The 17,967-nt window shown below is 44.4% G+C and overlaps 2 protein-coding genes and 1 long non-coding RNA gene across 4 annotated transcripts in view; 1 reads left to right on the top strand and 2 right to left on the bottom strand.

The window, feature by feature from the left end:
- The window catches only part of DERA (deoxyribose-phosphate aldolase), a 43,418-nt gene extending 42,985 nt beyond the window's left edge, over window positions 1–433 (bottom strand). The window contains exon 1 of the mRNA XM_083573127.1: window positions 315–433. Coding sequence (XP_083429253.1) covers window positions 315–345 — 31 coding nt within the window. The 5' untranslated portion in view covers window positions 346–433. The remainder of the gene's footprint in view (window positions 1–314) is intronic.
- A 3,173-nt stretch (window positions 434–3,606) lies between these two features.
- On the bottom strand, window positions 3,607–13,306 carry STRAP (serine/threonine kinase receptor associated protein). Of its 2 annotated transcripts, none has more exons than XR_014539018.1 (10): window positions 12,504–12,786; window positions 10,359–10,494; window positions 10,079–10,160; window positions 9,763–9,835; window positions 8,410–8,506; window positions 7,675–7,812; window positions 6,316–6,927; window positions 5,509–6,247; window positions 4,694–4,759; window positions 3,607–4,134 (listed from the first exon to the last, which is right to left on the bottom strand). XR_014539018.1 is itself a non-coding variant. In XM_083573682.1 (10 exons), exons 1-10 carry the CDS (start codon window positions 12,613–12,615, stop codon window positions 4,073–4,075), a joined length of 1,053 nt encoding a protein of 350 aa, XP_083429808.1. In that variant the 5' UTR covers window positions 12,616–13,306; the 3' UTR covers window positions 3,607–4,072. The 2 variants fall into 2 exon arrangements, 1 of the variants encoding a protein (XP_083429808.1); XM_083573682.1 differs by having other exon boundaries at window positions 5,509–5,658; window positions 6,791–6,927; window positions 12,504–13,306.
- LOC310743434 lies at window positions 12,748–16,981 on the top strand. Its single transcript, XR_014539019.1, has 2 exons — window positions 12,748–12,858; window positions 16,771–16,981. It is a non-coding gene; the product is annotated as an uncharacterized lncRNA (long non-coding RNA).
- The last annotated feature ends 986 nt before the right edge of the window (window positions 16,982–17,967 follow it).

Below are 17,967 nucleotides of genomic sequence, written 5' to 3'. Positions count from 1 at the left end.
TGAAAAGTGGGACACCCCCCAAAAAAAAATAAGCCAGTCCTGTTGCATCTGGGGAGGGGTCACCCCTAATGAATGCGCTCCCTGACAGCACCGATGCGTATCCTTAATCAGGCACAGAATGTCCCAAACCCAGTGGGGCTTCTCCTGCAATCCCAGCCCCCCACTGACCTGGAAGTAAGCCACGCTGAATTGAGCAGGGCTTGCGTCTAAACGGGCACAGCTGGGATTGCTTGTGAGTAAGCACGCGCGGGGCTTGCAACGACTCTGTCGCCTGCCCCCCCCCCCCGGCTCTGCAGCATCCGAGCCAGCCTTACCTAGCGCCGTGCCCTGGTTCCTAGCAGCCATGATCGGGGCAAACCCGGCTCTCCTTCCAAGCTTCTCGCACTTCCTGCTCTGCGTTTCCTCCTCCTCTTCCTGCTGCCTCAACCCGCCTCCCCCCCCCCCCCCCCGTGCAAAAGAGTCTTTGCAAAGTCCGCGCCGAGTGGTGGATTGGGCAATGCAAAGCAGGCTTTTCGTTTCGCTGCGCTTGCAAGCCGGCCTCAATCTTTCGCTGTTTTGCTTTCAAGTGCAACGTTTCCCAGCATCTTAAAAAGCAGAGACATCACCTTGGCGACAAAGGTCCGTATAGTTAAAGCTATGGTTTTCCCAGTAGTGATGTATGGAAGTGAGAGCTGGATCATCAAGAAGGCTGATCGCCGAAGAATTGATGCTTTTAATTATGGTGCTGGAGGGGACTCTTGAGAGTCCCATGGACTGCAAGAAGATCAAACCTCTCCATTCTGAAGGAAATCAGCCCTGAGTGCTCACTGGAAGGACAGATCGTGAAGCTGAGGCTCCAATACTTTGGCCACCTCATGAGAAGACTCCCTGGAAAAGACCCTGATGTTGGGACAGATGGAGGGCACAAGGAGAAGGGGACGACGGAGGATGAGATGGTTGGACAGTGTTCTCGAAGCTATCAGCATGAGTTTGACCAAACTGCGGGAGGCAGTGGAAGACACGAGTGCCTGGCGTGCTCTGGTCCATGGGGTCACAAAGAGTCGGACACGACTAAACAGCAAGCAATGTTTCCCACTGCTTGTTTGAATCTGACGTTTGCAGCAGGATCTGTTCGCCCTGCAGCCGGATCCCAGGCAGACTTGACTCTGGAACACATGCCCCTCATTTGCCATGGGAACCTAGGAAGCTGCCTTTGGATAAGAGTCAAAACCATCAGTTCTCCGCCTTTCTCAGTCGTGTATGCACTGACTGGCAGCAGACACACACACAACCGGTTTCCAGGCAAAGGTCTTCCCCTTAGTCCTATCTGGAGATGGCGGCCTGGGCTTGAACTTGGGACCTTCTGTTTGCAAGGCAATCTGCAAATGTGGCAGCCCCTAAATTGTGGGGATTCTCTCCGTAGAAGTGCGTTTAGCACTACGTACAGCTTTCCTCATATGCTGAAGTCGCACCTCTTTAACCTGGCCTTTGGCACTCGATATATGTGTGTGTGTGTGTTTTTAGGATCCGCTTTAGTGCAATTTGTTTCAAACTGAAGTCTGGAAGCCCTGTCTTTGGCGAGAAGATTCCTGCATTGCATTCCTCCAAGGAGCTCAAGGCAGTGTATATAGCAGATGGAACAGGGTTCTGGGTTTCCATCCAACCTCCACCTTGAGCCAATTAAAGGAGGAACACGGGGAGGTGGGGAGGAAACCACCCAGCCTCTTGGGCTTGCCAATCAGAAGGTCGACGGTTCAAATCCCTGCAATGGGGTGAGCTCCCATTGCTCTGTCCCAGCTTCTGCAAACCTAGCAGTTCGAAAGCATACCAGCACGAGTAAATAGGTACTGCTGCGACGGGAAGGTAAAAGGCATTTCCGTGCACTTTGGCACTTGTCAGAGTCCCGTGCGCCAGAAGTGGTTTGGTCATGCTTACCGCATGACCTGGAAAAGCTGTCTGCAGCTTTGTCTTGCAGGCAAACACCCATTCCCTCAGCCTGAAAGGAGAGATGAGTGCCGTACCCCATAGCCAAATTTGACAGGGCTTAACCATTCAGGGGTCCTTTACCTTTACAAGAAGAAACCCTTGTGCAGGGCTTCCAGACAGAGTTCGCTAGCTGAATCCAGTTGGGAGACCTCAGACACACAGATGATAGGCAAGGTAGCATTGCACAGCACTAAGCTTGCAGTTTTGTCCCCATTGCGTACAGCGAGTTTCAGCCAAAAGTACAGGCACCATCCTATTGCTGACACACATTTGGTGTAGCAGACCAATGATGGATCGGGTGAGCCAGAAAATCTATTTTAAAAATGTAAGATACATGAGAACACTGCTGTATATATTTCCTTCGAACCATACTCTACAGTATATCTGAAGGAGCGTCTCCTCCCCCATCGTTCTGCCCGGACACCGAGGTCCAGCTCCGAGGGCCTTCTGGCGGTTCCCTCACTGCGAGAGGCCAAGTTACAGGGAACCAGGCAGAGGGCCTTCTCGGTAGTGGCGCCCGCCCTGTGGAACGCCCTTCCAGCAGATGTCAAAGCGATAAACAACTACCTGACATTCAGAAGACATCTGAAGGCAGCCCTGTTCAGGGAAGTTTTTAATATGTGACATTTTAGTGTATTTTTCATCTTTGTTGGAAGCCGCCCAGAGTGGCTGGGGAAACCTTTCCCCTAAAGTGATAAGTATCCTACCCAATACTATCCTTTGACTTTTTGGCTTCCCACCACCCATTTATTCCTTTAAAAATGCTTTTCAGAAACCTTATCAGAATAGAACTGTCGTTATCTAGAAGATCAGGGTCTTCTTGGAATGTACAGCTTTGGTCACAAATACATGAAGCATTCCAAACAAATTAGGATATTTGCAAGTTGCCTGTATAATGGCACTTATGCACATTTAACTTGTGCACACTCAGTTTTATGCACTTGGAAATAAAAAACAAAAAAAGAAGCAGAAAAGGGGTGGGTATAGAGGAAAAGAAGACTTGGGCAATTCCCCCCCCCCCCATTGAACACAGTGTGACTATACACAATTTTGGCTTCACACACAAACATAACATAACCGTAACAGGTGAGTCTCTCTCTCTCTCTCTCTCTCTCTCTTTCTCTCTCTCTCTCACACACACACACACACACACATATATGTGTGTGTGTGTGTGTGTCTGTTTGTGTATATGTATGTGTGTGTGTGTGTGTGTGTGTGTGTGTGTGTATATATATATATGAATATGAATGAAAGGCTCATTTATATTTATTCTCTAGTTAATACAGATGGCCCCCTCAAAACCACAACTTTTTTCCTATACACCATATGTATAATCTGATGACACACAAAAGACCAAATTTAAATCGGAAAAAAACAAAACTTATTTCTGGTGTAGAAAGCGGATGCTACTGGGAGAAATTAAGATGGAAGATTGGCCCAATATTGTTATTTTAGAGAGAAGGTTGATTAAATAAATTTGCCAAGGTGGAGTGGGGAAAATAAAAGACTGAAGCAGAAGCGAATTCAGCCACCTACATGCGAAAACTACCACCAGTCTTAGCAGACTTATCTCAAAAATGCTCAGTGCTGTTAGTGAACAGATGAGTTAGCTTGTACAATTTATAAGCTCACTAAAGAGGGTTGTTGTAGAGGCATTTTATTTATTTAGATGGTTGAAAACAGATTATTTAGATGTGGTGTACAACAAAAGGGGGGAAAAACCAAATCCGCTGTTTTCCCACATAACCCTATCTTTTTGCCAATTCTTTCCACTTTCAGAGAACACTCTACTAGAAGCCATTACATTTCTCCTCAATTATTAACACTATACTGAGTTAACCACAGTTGGAGAAACTGGGTCTCGGCTGCCATGTTACATTCAGACATACAACAGGCAGTGGCGCTAGAAGATAGCGAAAAACCGTTACTGCTCATCTCATTCAATACTCTCAGCTCTCTTGAAAGACAGCCAGTTCCAATACATTCTCATCAATTACTGCCCATCTTTGCCTTGGGGTACAGTGTGCACCCTGGGACGCTGCTGCATTCCACTGCTTCCTTGATTTAGTCTCAAAATGTCCATATGTTGCCATTGACAGCTGCGAACTTAAGCCTTAACTTCAGGAGTTGTGCTGTAGATGGAATCTGAGTTTTCAGAGCCAAGGTCTTCTGCCAAGTCAAGAAAGGAAACACAGGCATAATTAATTTTCAGCAGGCAGATAAATTCATCAACTTTATTCAAGCATTCTGTCACTCAATTATTTCAGGTACTCTTATCTATACTTAACAAATAGCATTGCACTCATTAAGTGTGCGGCCCAATCATGGCTCTAGCAATGCTGTTTTGGCCACAATAGCAGCATCTGGTACATACTTGTCCCTGTTCACTGTTAAAATGGAGGGAAACTTCCCTACTATGAGTTCTAGACAGCCCTTGGAGCCATCTCAGATCACAAGGAGCTAGCTGCTTCTCGGCCGCCACTCGCTTCCCCACAAGGGTCTTCCTTGCACTCTTTCACTTGGTTTTTGAAGTTCCTGAAGCTACATGGCTAAACATGGGGTGGGGGGTATGGACCACTACTTTGTAGTGTTTGAACATTTCACACTGGTTCCTATTCCACACCCACAACCCGCTTCCCCCCAACTGACTTAATACACTACACCGTAAAAACATATGTTGAGGCCATTATCTAAATTACTATGGCCAGCACAGCTGTCAGCTCATTACCTAGGTCTTCCTCCGCAGTTCCTGGAAGGTTGGCCTTTGATTTCGCCAGTTCTACACCTTCTTCTTCTACAGGGAAAGAAAACAAGAGTCCTCTTTTCGTATGCTCAAACATGCCAAACTTTGTTGTAAAAAGCGTAAATGTCTGCTGTAGAACTGCAGGAATTCTGCAATTCACCAAGCAAATGGTATCACTGCTTTTCTGTATTGTTGAATTCACCAGTGTGCTTTTCCATTATACAAATACTATGCTTTATGAGCCAATTTCAAGTAACTCATTGACGTGATCAAAAGGTGGCTTGGCATCCTCTTCCAATTTTGGAAGGCCAACAGCAACAAAAATAAAATTTAAAAAATCAGGAACTAAAGTGAAGTATGTATACTTCTAAGGTAGTAAAGCTTTGTCCAGGCTGCACCCTCTTCCTCAAAATGGCTTCTGTGGGCTCACACAGCACTCAATGCTGATCCATAACACACACAAAAACCAACCAAAGAGAAAACTAAATGTTAAGCAGGAAGATTAAGCTCTATCTAGACTTCTCACCCACAAGTCTGTTGTGTGGGCAGATTTGTTTCATTCTTTGGTGTAGAGGAGCGCCCACCATGTGAGCCCACACCTGCTCTATAAACAGGGAAAGTCCAGAGCTTTACCACCTAGGCCTTAACTGATAACAGTTAAAAGATGTTCTGCTGGTTTGCAATTCAGTAAGATGCCACCAAGCTATTCAAGTAACAAAGTAAGATTATTACTATAAAACTGCACTGAAAATATTAGCCTCTTGGATTTTACAGTGCACTTTTGTTCCACCAGTTCTTACCAGGGATCACACATTTCCAGAGACCGTATGTTTTCCCGACTGTTGTCTGCCACAGTCTTAGCGTTCCATCCTCAGAGCCACTAGAATACAACTCTCCGTCTGGGCTAAATCTGACACAGTGAATAGGCCCAAAGTGCCCCTTGTAAGATTCTGCAGGGAAATGACAAACCAATGACTTTTCAGGCAACAAGGAATGCATGTGCTTTAACATGTAGGCTTAGGAATTCAGGAATAAAAATAATGTCTTGGTTCCTTAGCGATTGGGCTTTGTAAATGAATTTACCGGTCCAAGTCATAGGAGGACAGTAATGAGGCCCCAACTGTTTACAACACGAAGAAGCCCCCACCTACTTTGTGTGATATGGAGAGGTGCTCCACCACTAAGGGTATGGCTTGCCATCCAAACGTGGATGTGATACTACAGCAACCACGAAGTTTCCTTGAACATTTTACTCTCAGCATGGAAACATCAAAAAGAACTGCCTGCAGCTATCAGATGGTCACTAAAATCAGAAACTCAAGCTTCAATCTGGGCACTTGCTTAGCTTGAGATATTCCTTACCCAACAGCTATGCACAGAAGACAACCTGCAAGGCCAAACTAATGACGGCTAAAAAGTTACCAGAACATGAATAATTCTTAGTCAACACTTGAGCCACTTTGCAAGCTTTTAGATTTCATTTCCCCTTGGCCTGGCTACATGCCTCCTACTGGTCAGAAGTTGCTGCCAGGGAATGTACTTCTTTTGGGTTTCCCTTACCTCCCCACTAAATAATATGCATAGGGTTCCCCCCATTCTTCTTGCACCCCATTTCTTCCAGCAGCCAGCACTGAATAAAAGACGTGAGTGTAGGGAAAGACCATCTCGGGAGGGAACGATTGGGAAGTAACAAGAGATGGTTGCGCATCAATTTTGTTTCTTTAGGATCTTAGCCATACAAAGACTGATCAGCTTTGGTTATCTGGACAGCAATTACAGTCAAGGTCAAATTTAACTAATCCTATTGAAGCCTGCTGTTCTGACTGAAGTGCAATGACAATCTGAGGAAGTTTGTGAAAGTGAGCCTACACACATACATACAGACCAAGGGAAGTAAAATGAAATGAAATGTGGCTTTATAACAATGGCTTAGGAAGTTACCGTCTCTTCATTATACCGATTGCGAGAAAACCTGAAGGCTCCAACCTTTGGAACGACCAGTTAAGCAGGTTTTATATTTTAACAAGAATGCAAATGATAAAAACATGCTCTGGAGGTATTTCGAAACCTGTTGGAACATACCTAGTTCTTCACCAGTATTATAATCATACTTATAAAGTTTAAAGTCCTCGCCACCCGCAACTAGACATTCTTTCTCAGGGTGAAGGGATGCAGAATTAATTGTTGCAGGAGCCTCAAAGGATTTAATCTGTTCCAGACTAAAGAAGGGAAGGAAAAGGCATTAAAAGCTAGAACTAGACTCTCCACAGAACCATATACCAATGCATTAAAAAAACCAAACCCACAAAAGGTGGAATTCCATATAGAGGACTTTCACCCACTTACTAGGCCAGGGTCTTCTCAGATTTTTCTGCCTGTTCTAGCAATAGTAATATTTTGTGCTAGTTGTTGTATGATTAACTGGATTTTTATGGCTGCATTTCATTGTATATTACCAGGCCTTTAACTGACTGATTTTAGTGCCACTCTCATTTTGGGTGTTTTTTAGTGCTTTGTGTTTATCCTGATGTGTTTTTGCTATGTTCATGCTTTGGCAGCAGGTTCAGAAATTATGATTTAAAAGCAAGGTAAGCTTTAAAATTAAGTAAGATGAAACCATTTCACTCACAGGAGAAAAACCAAGGTTGTGAAAGTTTTCCAACCTGAATGATGAACTGCACGTCCTTAATCAAGACTACAGAGACTTTCTTCAGGATTAAAAGAACTAAGGATTATATCCAATGCTAGTTCTCAGAGCAGACCCATTGGAATTAATGGCTGATCAATTTCGATGGGTCTCCTCTGAAAAGAACTTAGTTAGATAAAACATGAAGTATTTCTGAAGGGATATATATTAGATCTAGTATGGCAATATACACACACTTCTCATCTGTTTACGCTACTCCAAAAAGTTGTCAATTAAGTTTGTTTCTTTCAAAACTAACCACATTAAAAACTCAACTTACGTTTCTGCACTGTGGAAGGCGATTGTTTTTCCATAGGTGATTACTATTATCTCCCCTTCTGGAATATATTCCATACTGCTGACAGACATAGCAACATTTATTGCTTTTATTTCTGTAAATGTATTTCTGTCCCAGAGTCTGCATCAGAGACACAAAGGTAAAAATCTGTTTAGCTTATCACAAGACCAGCGCCATAGGTTAGATCTCCAAAGCCCTTTGGGTCGCATGCTTCCCTGCACTGTCATCACCTCCCCCAAGACATTTAGAGTATGGCTTAAGAGAATTTCACAGTTTCCCTCCCAAGAAGCTCTGTGATTCTTCTTGCTTCTCAGCCTGGCAAACAAATTGCAGCTTTTTATGCACTTAAGCATTGTACACCTTACGTAAATCTGGCAATATTTAAGTCTGTCCTTTCCTGGTGCAGGGGACTGTATTGTGAGACATGTACTCTGCTGAATAGCTCAGTCAATAGAGCATGAGACTCTTAATCTCAGGGTTCTGTGTTTTCGCCCCACACTGGCAGGGGGGGGGGGAAGAATCCTGCACTGCAGGGGGTTGGACTAGATGACTCTTACGACCCTTTCAACTCTACAATTCTATGGTTCTAGGACAGAGCACATCAGCTGAAAAGCTAATTATATATATTTGAATTCAAAAGAGGGCCCTATAATGAACACCAATTCCAGAAACACAAAAGGCAGCTCTGGTGAAAGGGAGATATTTGTTCCTTCCTACCTGACAGTTTTGTCATCTGCTGAAAGGATCTGTCTGTCATCACTGCTCCACAGAGCCTTTTTAATCCCAGACGTGTGGCCACTGACGATTTGAGGGTCTAAACAGTAGGGGAAATACTGTGTTATTTCAAAAGATCTCTTCTAGCCATGCACATCATCAAGGTCGTTTTCTCAACATGACTTACAATCAATACCAAGCAGATTTACTGAGAGAATAGTGGCAATACAAGTAAGCACTACACATGAGATATTTTATTTCCCTGCATATAACTACATAGTGTAATTGCAAAGGGCTGCGAGAAATGCTCTTCAGTGCAAATTCCCAAACTTATTGTGACAGGAATGAACTGCAGTAGCTGCAGCATAACCACAAGTAGATCAGAAGCATACAGGGCAACCAAAGCAGTTTGTACCAAAACCAGGCATATACCCTAATTGAAATGGATCTAGAAAATCAAATTTCCTCCTAGGGCGGCTGGATCTGGTCCACAACCATTCGCTCAAGAACATGGCCCAAGAAGGGGAGATTAACGACTGGCTGGTAGTTACTTAAGATTTTCCGAATTCAGGGTTTCTTGAGGAGTGATTTTCTGAGCACCTTGTCCACATCCTCAAGACTTACTAGCTGAAACTCACCCAACACAACAGGGCCAGACACCCCTTGAGATTCATCTGCTACAACAGCATAGTCAAGATTCCAGCTGAGGCAACAAGTTTGTTCTCAAAATGCTTTGCAAACAAGTCACAGTGAGCTACAGTCGGTTCCACCACCTCCTTCAGACCATACTGTGAGAGGATCAACGCTACCCGGAAAAGCTCTGCCGGACATCATAATGAGGCAGCAATGGAAGAAGCACGGTATACTTTCTTTGCTGCCTTCACTGCCACCCACAGCAGGGTGTGAGGACTAATAAGTAAGGAGGTGCCCTTAACCTACCCCAAGCCCTAATGCAGCCTAGAAATCCAAAACACACTTTCTTTTTGGGGGGTGAAAAGAGGGGAGTGCTTTGCAAGGAAAGGCAACAGCTTGCAAAAGGCAGCTTTCTCCCTCTCCCGTTTCAGGAAAGGAAAAGTGTTTCCTCCATTACCTTTACTGGCAAAAACGACTTGTCTCTTCCTCCCATCCCCATCGCTTCTGCACACCCCACACAAGTATTCTGACAAATGGGTGGGACACCCACCTGTCAATCATGTGACATCAGAACAATGGGATTGACAGCTGGGTTGTTCTGCCCACCTGTCAAAGCTGGTTTGCGAAGAGGATCCCCAACCCTGAAATAGTGTAACCGGATGCAAAAGAATTTCAAAATGAAATTATAATAGTTAGTTTCACCTACTAACAGTAAAAACCCACCTGCCTCTGGCTTGCTTAAGTCATAGATACGCAACAGTTTATCTTGCCCACCTGTCAGCAGGTAATTGCTGTCCTAGAACAGAAAACGAAAGCCATTGTTTTCATTGGTGCAACGGTAATATTATATTAAACATCACTACTTGTAGAAACTGGTTTTTAAAATCAGTATTATTTCATTTATCATTATTTTATTTAATACTAATAAAATCTGTACTAGTTGGGAATATAAAGCTGTTCATATGATGCCCTTGAGAAAAACAGGCAAACAAAGGGAGGCATTCAGCCCTGAAACAAAGATATTTAGTGTCTGTTTTACCTGAGTAAAGTCCACAGATTTGACAATGTGCTTGTGGGCTAAGGTGATTATTTCATCTCCCGAAACACCATCCCACACTTTGCTGAAAGGAAAAAACACAGCTATTGATATGATATATTACAGACTTAAAATAATGCTTTTACACAGCTCTTTAAAAATTGAGACACCAGGGGTGGGCAGGTGTGTGTGGGGGGGGAGATTCAAGTGCATTAAGTGAGCTGCAAATGTAGTAATAAAGAACAGGGTAGGTTTTGGTGTTAGATACAAGACTTTCACTTACGCAGTGAAATCTGCAGCTGCTGTAGCTGCTTTAGTGGCATCTTTATTCAAAGTGGCACCCCAGACAGCTCCTTTGTGACCCAGAAATGTTCCAATCCAATCTCCTGTGTCACCCTGGCGAAGCATAGGTTTCCCATCTAGACAAAAAGAAATAAGTAAAACATAGGAGTTTAGTTTATCAAACAACAATCTATATGAAATAATTATACAAAGAGTATCTTTGAAATTAGGATTCAATAGAGATTATCCAGCAAGAGGTTTGGGCAAAACCCACTGTAGGCTTCCATGGTCATCTATATGTCACTATTCTTCTCTATGAACTTCACCTATCAAAGAACACTTGCTTTTACACAACCACTTATTTACAGAAGGGAAAATCAAGACAAGATCATCTGGGAGACTGACAATTCATATTCAACCTCTGATCTAAATAAATGTTCAGGGGGTAAATTAGAGGTTGAAGGTAGGTTATTTCAGGATGATGGAACGTACCTACTTCCCCTCAGTTGCTGGGGGGTGGGGAATCACCTATGATCTCTTAAGGCAGCACTGCAAATAAGTTTATGGAAATGTTTGGAAACTTGTCTCTTTTCTCAGGTTGACAGATTCAACATAATTTTATATGTGCAGAGTGGAGAGGGGAGGCACCAGGAATTTCTGCTCCACTGGCCCCAACAAATCCCGATGGCTTTGCCTGTCTGCTTGCAAGAGCACCAAGCAAAAAAGTTAATTGAAAGGCCACAATCCATTACAGGATTTAGGGGTGTTTCAAGCTCAATTAAGCATGTTTAATCCAGCACTGAATGGTGGCTCAAGTGCCCAGTGTATAATGGATATGCATGCACTTTTTATATAAAAAAATTATACCATAATGGAACTAATACATCAACAATATTTGGAAGGCTCTGGTCGCCCTTGCATCATTTAACAGTGTAACAATAACCTTTAAAGACTCAAAACATTAGACACAGCTTTCCCAGACAATACCCTATCCAGGCACTGGCCAGCTTGACTTCAGCAATGCTTCTGAATGATTTAGTCGAGATTCCTGCATCACAGGGGGTTGGTCTAGATGACACTAGGAATTCCTTCAACTCTACAATTCCATGATTCTATAACCACAACCATGGTATGCATATAGTTAAATATTAGGCACAGACACATTATGTGCCAAGAGATAAATAAAGTGACTAACAAAATTGCTTATTATTGTCTCCATAATACCATCTACGTTTTTTACAAACATCAGCTTCAACAGGTCTCTACTCCCAAGGGCCTTACAATCTGGAAATAGAAACAACAGAGGAAAAGGAATAAAGGGAAAGCAGGTACAAAGAGGGGGTGGAAACATTATTATTTGCACACACTCCAGCTTAACAGCTTTCCCTGTGAAGGATGCACCTTAAGCACAAACATAACTTGGAAGACCCACTTCTTAAATACTAACTCAACATGGCATTTGGGCAAGGAGGCTGTTCCAAAAGCTTTCCCAGATAAAGTATAAACCGCTGTGGTATTGTTCCAGTATTGTTTGATTCAACACTTATAGACTCACAGAATTGTAGTCAGAAGGGACTCTTGAGGGTCAACTAATCCAACTCAATGCAACGCAGGAATGTTTTTGCCCAGCGTGAGGCTCAAACCCACAATCCTGTGATTAACAGCCTCATGTAAGTGTATACAGATGTTTTGGGGGAGGTTGGTAAGTCAAGCAGCATAAAAGAAAGATAGGACTGTGGACACACCCAGGCACGAAGGAGGTTTGTTAGGAAAGATTATGTTCCCAGATATGAAGGCTCCCTTAAAGCAGAAGATTGAGATGAAATACTTTATTTTCACTTGCACAACTTGTACACGAGCACCCCCCACTCAGCTCTCTTAGTCTTAATTCCCCTCGGTTAATAACGCACACCCACCAAACCCAAAAGTCACTTGCTTATTATTATTATTAATAATAGAATTTGTACACCACTCTTCAGCCATAGATCTCAGGGCGGTTCGCAGCCTAATTTTCCGAATACCTGTACATAAAAACTTGAGATTATTATTATTATTGAAAAAGGCGAGAGAGAATTCGCAGTATTATTTCCATGCCTGCCACCCACCGGCCCCTCGCAAGGAAGCCCCCGCTGGCCCCTCGCCTCACCCTTGCAGGCGCTGATGAGGAAGTACCCGTAGGGGGTGATGCCGCTGAAGGCCAAATCCACCACAGGCCGCGTGTGGCCGGAGCACGTCAGCGGGGTCTGTCTCATCGCCATGGCGGCGGGAGGGAAGGAGCAGCGGGGGGAGAGGACCAAGAGGGCGACGCGAGGAAGGGCGAGGGGAGAAAAGAGGCCGCGGGAGGGGCGGAGAAGGCGGCCACGCCGGGGAAACGCCGCTCGCCCACAGCCACGCGCAACACTCTGGCCGCCAAGGGAAGGAGGGAGGGATAAGACGGCGCCGGCGCCGGAAGCGACGTCGTCAGAAATGGCCGCTGACGGAAGTCCGCGCCCAGGTCGAAGGTAACCATAGCGACGCTTCCGGTTTCGCCCTAGAGCGCCATAGAGTTTCGGGGATGGAGCGGCGCTCCTGCTCTCTAGATCTATATCTATTTTGTATGAGTTGTGGGTTGATAAATATATAAATTATCGCGACGGGAAGGATATACATGAATTATAGAAATATGAATTATAGACATGTAGCGTTGGAAGGGACCCCGAGGGTCCTATGTTCCAACCAGGGATACGGGATTCGAACCCGCAAAGTTGGCTTTGTCAGCCCCATATCATATATATATATAGCTCGCAATCATTTTAAACCCGAAGCTAAGAAAGTGGAAGAAATAGGAAAGCCACTGTTGGGATTAAACTCCGCCCCCAACTCGATTCCTTTTGTGAGGCTGTTTCTTTAAAAGGGGGAGGAACCCTCCTCAGGCCCCTGTGGGCCCATTGGGCGCACACCGCCGTACGTACTCTGACGCAACAGGTTGAAGCAAAGCGAAGGATGCGATAGGGTCCTCATGTGGTTGGGAGGACTGTACCACTTCAGCCTACAGCTGCGGGGGAAATACTGTATGTGAGCAATTCTTTGCATTAAGAACAAAACAGGTTGACATCTATTGTTTGTTTAACCCATTTATTCATTCATCTTTCAAAATGCAATCTTTCCTGGCTGGAACATGTTGTTGTTGTTGTTGTTAAAAAACCTAAATACATGAATAATCCTCAAGGCAGCTTAACATGAAAAGAAAATGCAAAAGCAATTAAAATACCAGTTAAAGGTGGTTAGGGGGTCAAGGTAAGACTGGAGAGAACCCAGGGTCAAATCCCTGCTCAGCTGTGAACCTCACAGAGCAGCCTTGAGCCGCTTGCTTTATCTCAGCCTAACCTACATCATAGGGTCGTTGTGAGGATAACAAGTAGCCTAAAATACTAAAGCAGCTGGGCCTGGGGGTTTTTTTGTTTTTGTTTTACTTTCCCCAAGTCACAAAGTACTGTGTTCACATTCTCACAACACCTTTGTATATTGATTGGGTCAGGTTGATCATTGGGGTTTGGGGGGGATTGTTGTTTTAAATGAGAAACGTAACCAAATGATTGTGGCTGCACTGTTATGCCCAACTTCCTGGGAGTAAGTACTGTATTTCTGAGCATAGCAGGTGTCTTCACCCTTTAAAGACCTAGGACCCTGAAAGCCTCAGATTTATTTATTCAAAAAATAAATAAATAACTCAAACATGCATTTTGGGAGCCCATTTCTTAATCTTTCACCATTTATTTGCATAGGTTGTGGCCACAACCCACTGGTTGGGTCCCCAGACCTGCCAGTTGAAGTCTAGTGATGTATAGCATTGCATGGTGAATAAGTAAACAGATTCATTTAAACCTTTCACTACCCATTTATCTATTATTTCACCCAAGGGGAGGACATTTCAATTCCCTTCAAGTGCCCCCCCCACACCCCCGCTTCAGCCTCTTGAGAAATGCAATCTATTTTTGTTGATTTCAAGTGCCATCTGAGAATTGTGTCTGACTTAATTAGTGGAGCTGTCTTCTTAAATTTTTAAAAGGCCCTTGGGTTGACTATTATGGAGAACTGCTTCCAAGAGGGAAAAGAATAAAATCCAAGGTCGGCAAAGCTGACTTTGTAGGAAAACTTGAAGTAAGCAGTGCAAACTATGCAGCCTGAACAGCAGTGGTAATGCAGAGCAAGCTGTGTGCTCCTCAAGAAAGTTTGATTTGATTATTCCCACCAGTTGGCTTGTAATTTAATTTTCTGTGCAATTGGCCTACAATTTGCCCTGTAGGCAAAGCCGCCATATGATATCCAGTTGGGGAGATATAAACCTCCTAATGGTCAAAGGAAAGTCATAAATAATATCAGAAGCACAAATGGAAAGACAGAGCCCTGGAGATAACAGGCTCATTAACATTGGGCTATAGTAAAAACCATGCCTATCTGGCTGCTTTAAACTTATTAAAAATCATTCATTCATTCATTGCATTTATACCCCGTCTTTCCTCCCAAGCAGCTGTGCATAGGTCTCCCTATTTTTTTCCTCACAACAACCCTGTGAGGTAGGTTGAGCTGAGAGACTGTGACTGACCCAAGGTCACCAGTGAGCATCATGACCTGGTGGGGTTTGAACTCCCCTCTCCCAGGTTTTAGTACAACAATTTGCCTACTACCCTACACTGGCTCTAGTGATACTATTCCTGCCTGATGTTTTACACAACTCCTCTTCATAACTTTACAAACAACAGTAGAGATTTAACGTCTGATGCAGCAAAGGACAAGGTTGGGTTGCTAGTAATGGGCAGAGGTGCTTAGCTGACATCCCAGTTGGTGAATCCCTGCTTCTTACTGGAAGAGGCAAGTTTGGTGTGGTGCAAACACACCAGCAGAGCCAATCCAATGCTGCTGCTGGTGGATGCCTCACCCCTCTCCTTCCCAGTAAGCGACTTACCTGCCGGGAGGTCAGGCAAGCGTCTCCACCCCAAACCCTGCTAAGGGTTTCTGTCATAAATAAAGCAAGTAAGTGTGGAAGTGCTGGCAGCTTCTAGGAGCAAGAAATGAGAGCTGAGTACAGGGTGGAGACTAAAGATGGACAAACTACCCCAGGAGGAACACGGCATGTCCCTCCAACCAGAGGAACAACCCTGCCCTATTGCCAATGGGTCTCAAACCCTCAGTGAGTTAGGACTTGCCCTGGATGCAAAGACGGGCTCTGGCAGATTGAGTGGATGAGGCGAACAGTAGGTCCAACCATCAGGAAGGCAGTTTCTGCACACGCTGTAGAGGGAAGTGAGGGGTTGATAGGGCTCATCAACCTGGGAAGGTAGCCTGTCTAGGAGAAGGAAAACTTTGATCCTGAACCTCTGCTGCCTTGTGGGATATCTTCAGGAGAATAAAAGACAAGGGAGTAAACCCAACACAAATCCCTCATGATTAGCTGGTGCCTTGCATGCTGGTTGCCAAACATTATTGCTCTGCTTTCCTTTGGACCACATCAGCGAGGCCCGGGGGAAGGGGCAGGTCTTGATGTTTGTGCAGCCCAGGATCTCCATATGCAGTGCCCAGGCTTGCGCCCTGGGGAGGTCACTTGTGTGCTAACACAGCAGTTTGTCTTCACCCCCAGAGGCAAATTCCATTATCTCTCAACCCACTATTGGTCTTGTGTGCTCAATCTGCCAGAGCCTGTCTTCCTATGCAGAGGAGTTCCCTAGCTGAGGGTTTGAGACCCATCAGCTACCCTCACCTGGTCTAGCCAGCTAGTCGAAGCCATTCCTGGGGTTTGGCTGCTGCATGCTGACAGTTTCTAGGAGCCACAGGTGAGAGCTGAGTAATAGTCATCAATAAAAGCAGACTAAAATATCTCAGATTCCATTGACACTTAAAAACAAAATAACATGAGCCAAAAGCTTATACAGTGGTATCTCGGATTACATACGCTTCAGGTTACATATGCTTCAGGTTACAGACTCCGCTAACCCAGAAATAGTACTTTGGGTTAAGAACTTTGCTTCAGGATATAGAACAGAAATCGTGCTCCAGCGGCGCGGCGGCAGCAGGAGGCCCCATTAACTAAAGTGGTGCTTCAGGTTAAGAACAGTTTCAGGTTAAGAATGGACCTCCGGAACGAATTAAGTTCTTAACCCGAGGTACCACTGTACTGTAGTGTTTATCCTTGAACACAATGTGCCCATCGCCACTAGATGGAGCTCTACCTATCATGTTGGACACCAATTCGTTTTCTGCTTGGAATCACACAGTTGTATGTTTCTGTTACTCATATGTGATTTATATATTGCATGGTTTAATCTGCTTTGGTTGACCTACTGACCTCTAGACAGGTGCAAGCAGGATAGGAACAAAATGAGGAAATGCTGGGTCTTCCATCTCTCTGCTTCACCCGTTTCTTCTCCTTATTAAAGCAGGTGATATTTGTCAACAAGAGTGGCGCTGACAACAACTCATAAGAAGTAACCATTGCAGTGTAGGAACTGCCAGCCTTCCTCCTGACCTCAAGTCAGCTACTTAGTGATAACACACTGGAGCAGCAGAGCTACAGTCACATTAATTCACCTAACAGCCAATGCCAAAGGCACTTCCAACAGGAAACACGAACAGGCCTTATGCCTCAAATGTCTCACACCTGGTTTTCATTAAGATGATAAACTTGGTCCTGGGCTATACCACTTCACAGTGGTAGGGATGTTCACATGATTGAAAGCTCCCTCATTGCCCAAACTGGGGCTTGCAGTTGCTGTCAACCAGCTAATTGGCAGCGCTTGTAAAGTACTGTTTAACTGCAAATCGCAAAGGGAAACAGACCACTTGGCTGCATTGCAATATCAGGTGATTGACAGGTGGGAAACCCCACCCAACTGTCAAAGTTGGCCTCCTGGGCAGTGCTGGAGGGCTCTGTATGTGAAGGTAAGTTCTCTAAGCAGAACACAAAACTGACTCTCTCTGCAATACCATCATTGCATACTCTCCAACATTTCTCCGGTGAAAATAGGGAGGTCCTACTCAATAATAATAATAATAATAATAATAATAATAATAATAATAATAATAATTTTGTTATTTATATCCCACCCATCTGACCATAATAAAACACTAAACTTTTTTTTTAAAAAAACTTCCCTATACAGGGCTGCCTTCAGGTGTCTTCTATAGGTTGTATAGTTACTTATCTCCTTGGCTTGGGGGGGGGGGGTCACATAACTCCTTATCTACCAACATTTCTCTGTTGAAAATAGAGACATCCTAAGGAAAAGTGTATGGTCTAAAGCTCAACATCAAAAAAACTAAGATCATGGCCACTGGGCCCATCACCTCCTGGCAAATAGAAGGGGAAGAAATGGAGGCAGTGAGAGATTTTACTTTCTTGAGCTCCATGATCACTGCAGATGGTGACAGCAGTCACGAAATTAAAAGACGCCTGCTTCTTGGGAGAAAAGCAGTGACAAACCTGGACAGATGCTTTTGAATTATGGTGCTGGAGGAGACTCTTGAGAGTTCCATGGACTGCAAGAAGGTCAAACCTATCCATTCTTAAGGAAATCAGTCCTGAGTGCTCACTGGAAGGACAGATCCTGAAGCTGAGGCTCCAATACTTTGGCCAC

The sequence above is a fragment of the Podarcis filfolensis genome (assembly GCF_964270895.1).
Source record: "Podarcis filfolensis genome assembly, chromosome: 10".
Lineage (NCBI taxonomy): Eukaryota > Metazoa > Chordata > Lepidosauria > Squamata > Lacertidae > Podarcis > Podarcis filfolensis.
Note: the sequence above shows the minus strand (reverse complement) of the source record. Positions and strands in the feature narration are given on the sequence as shown.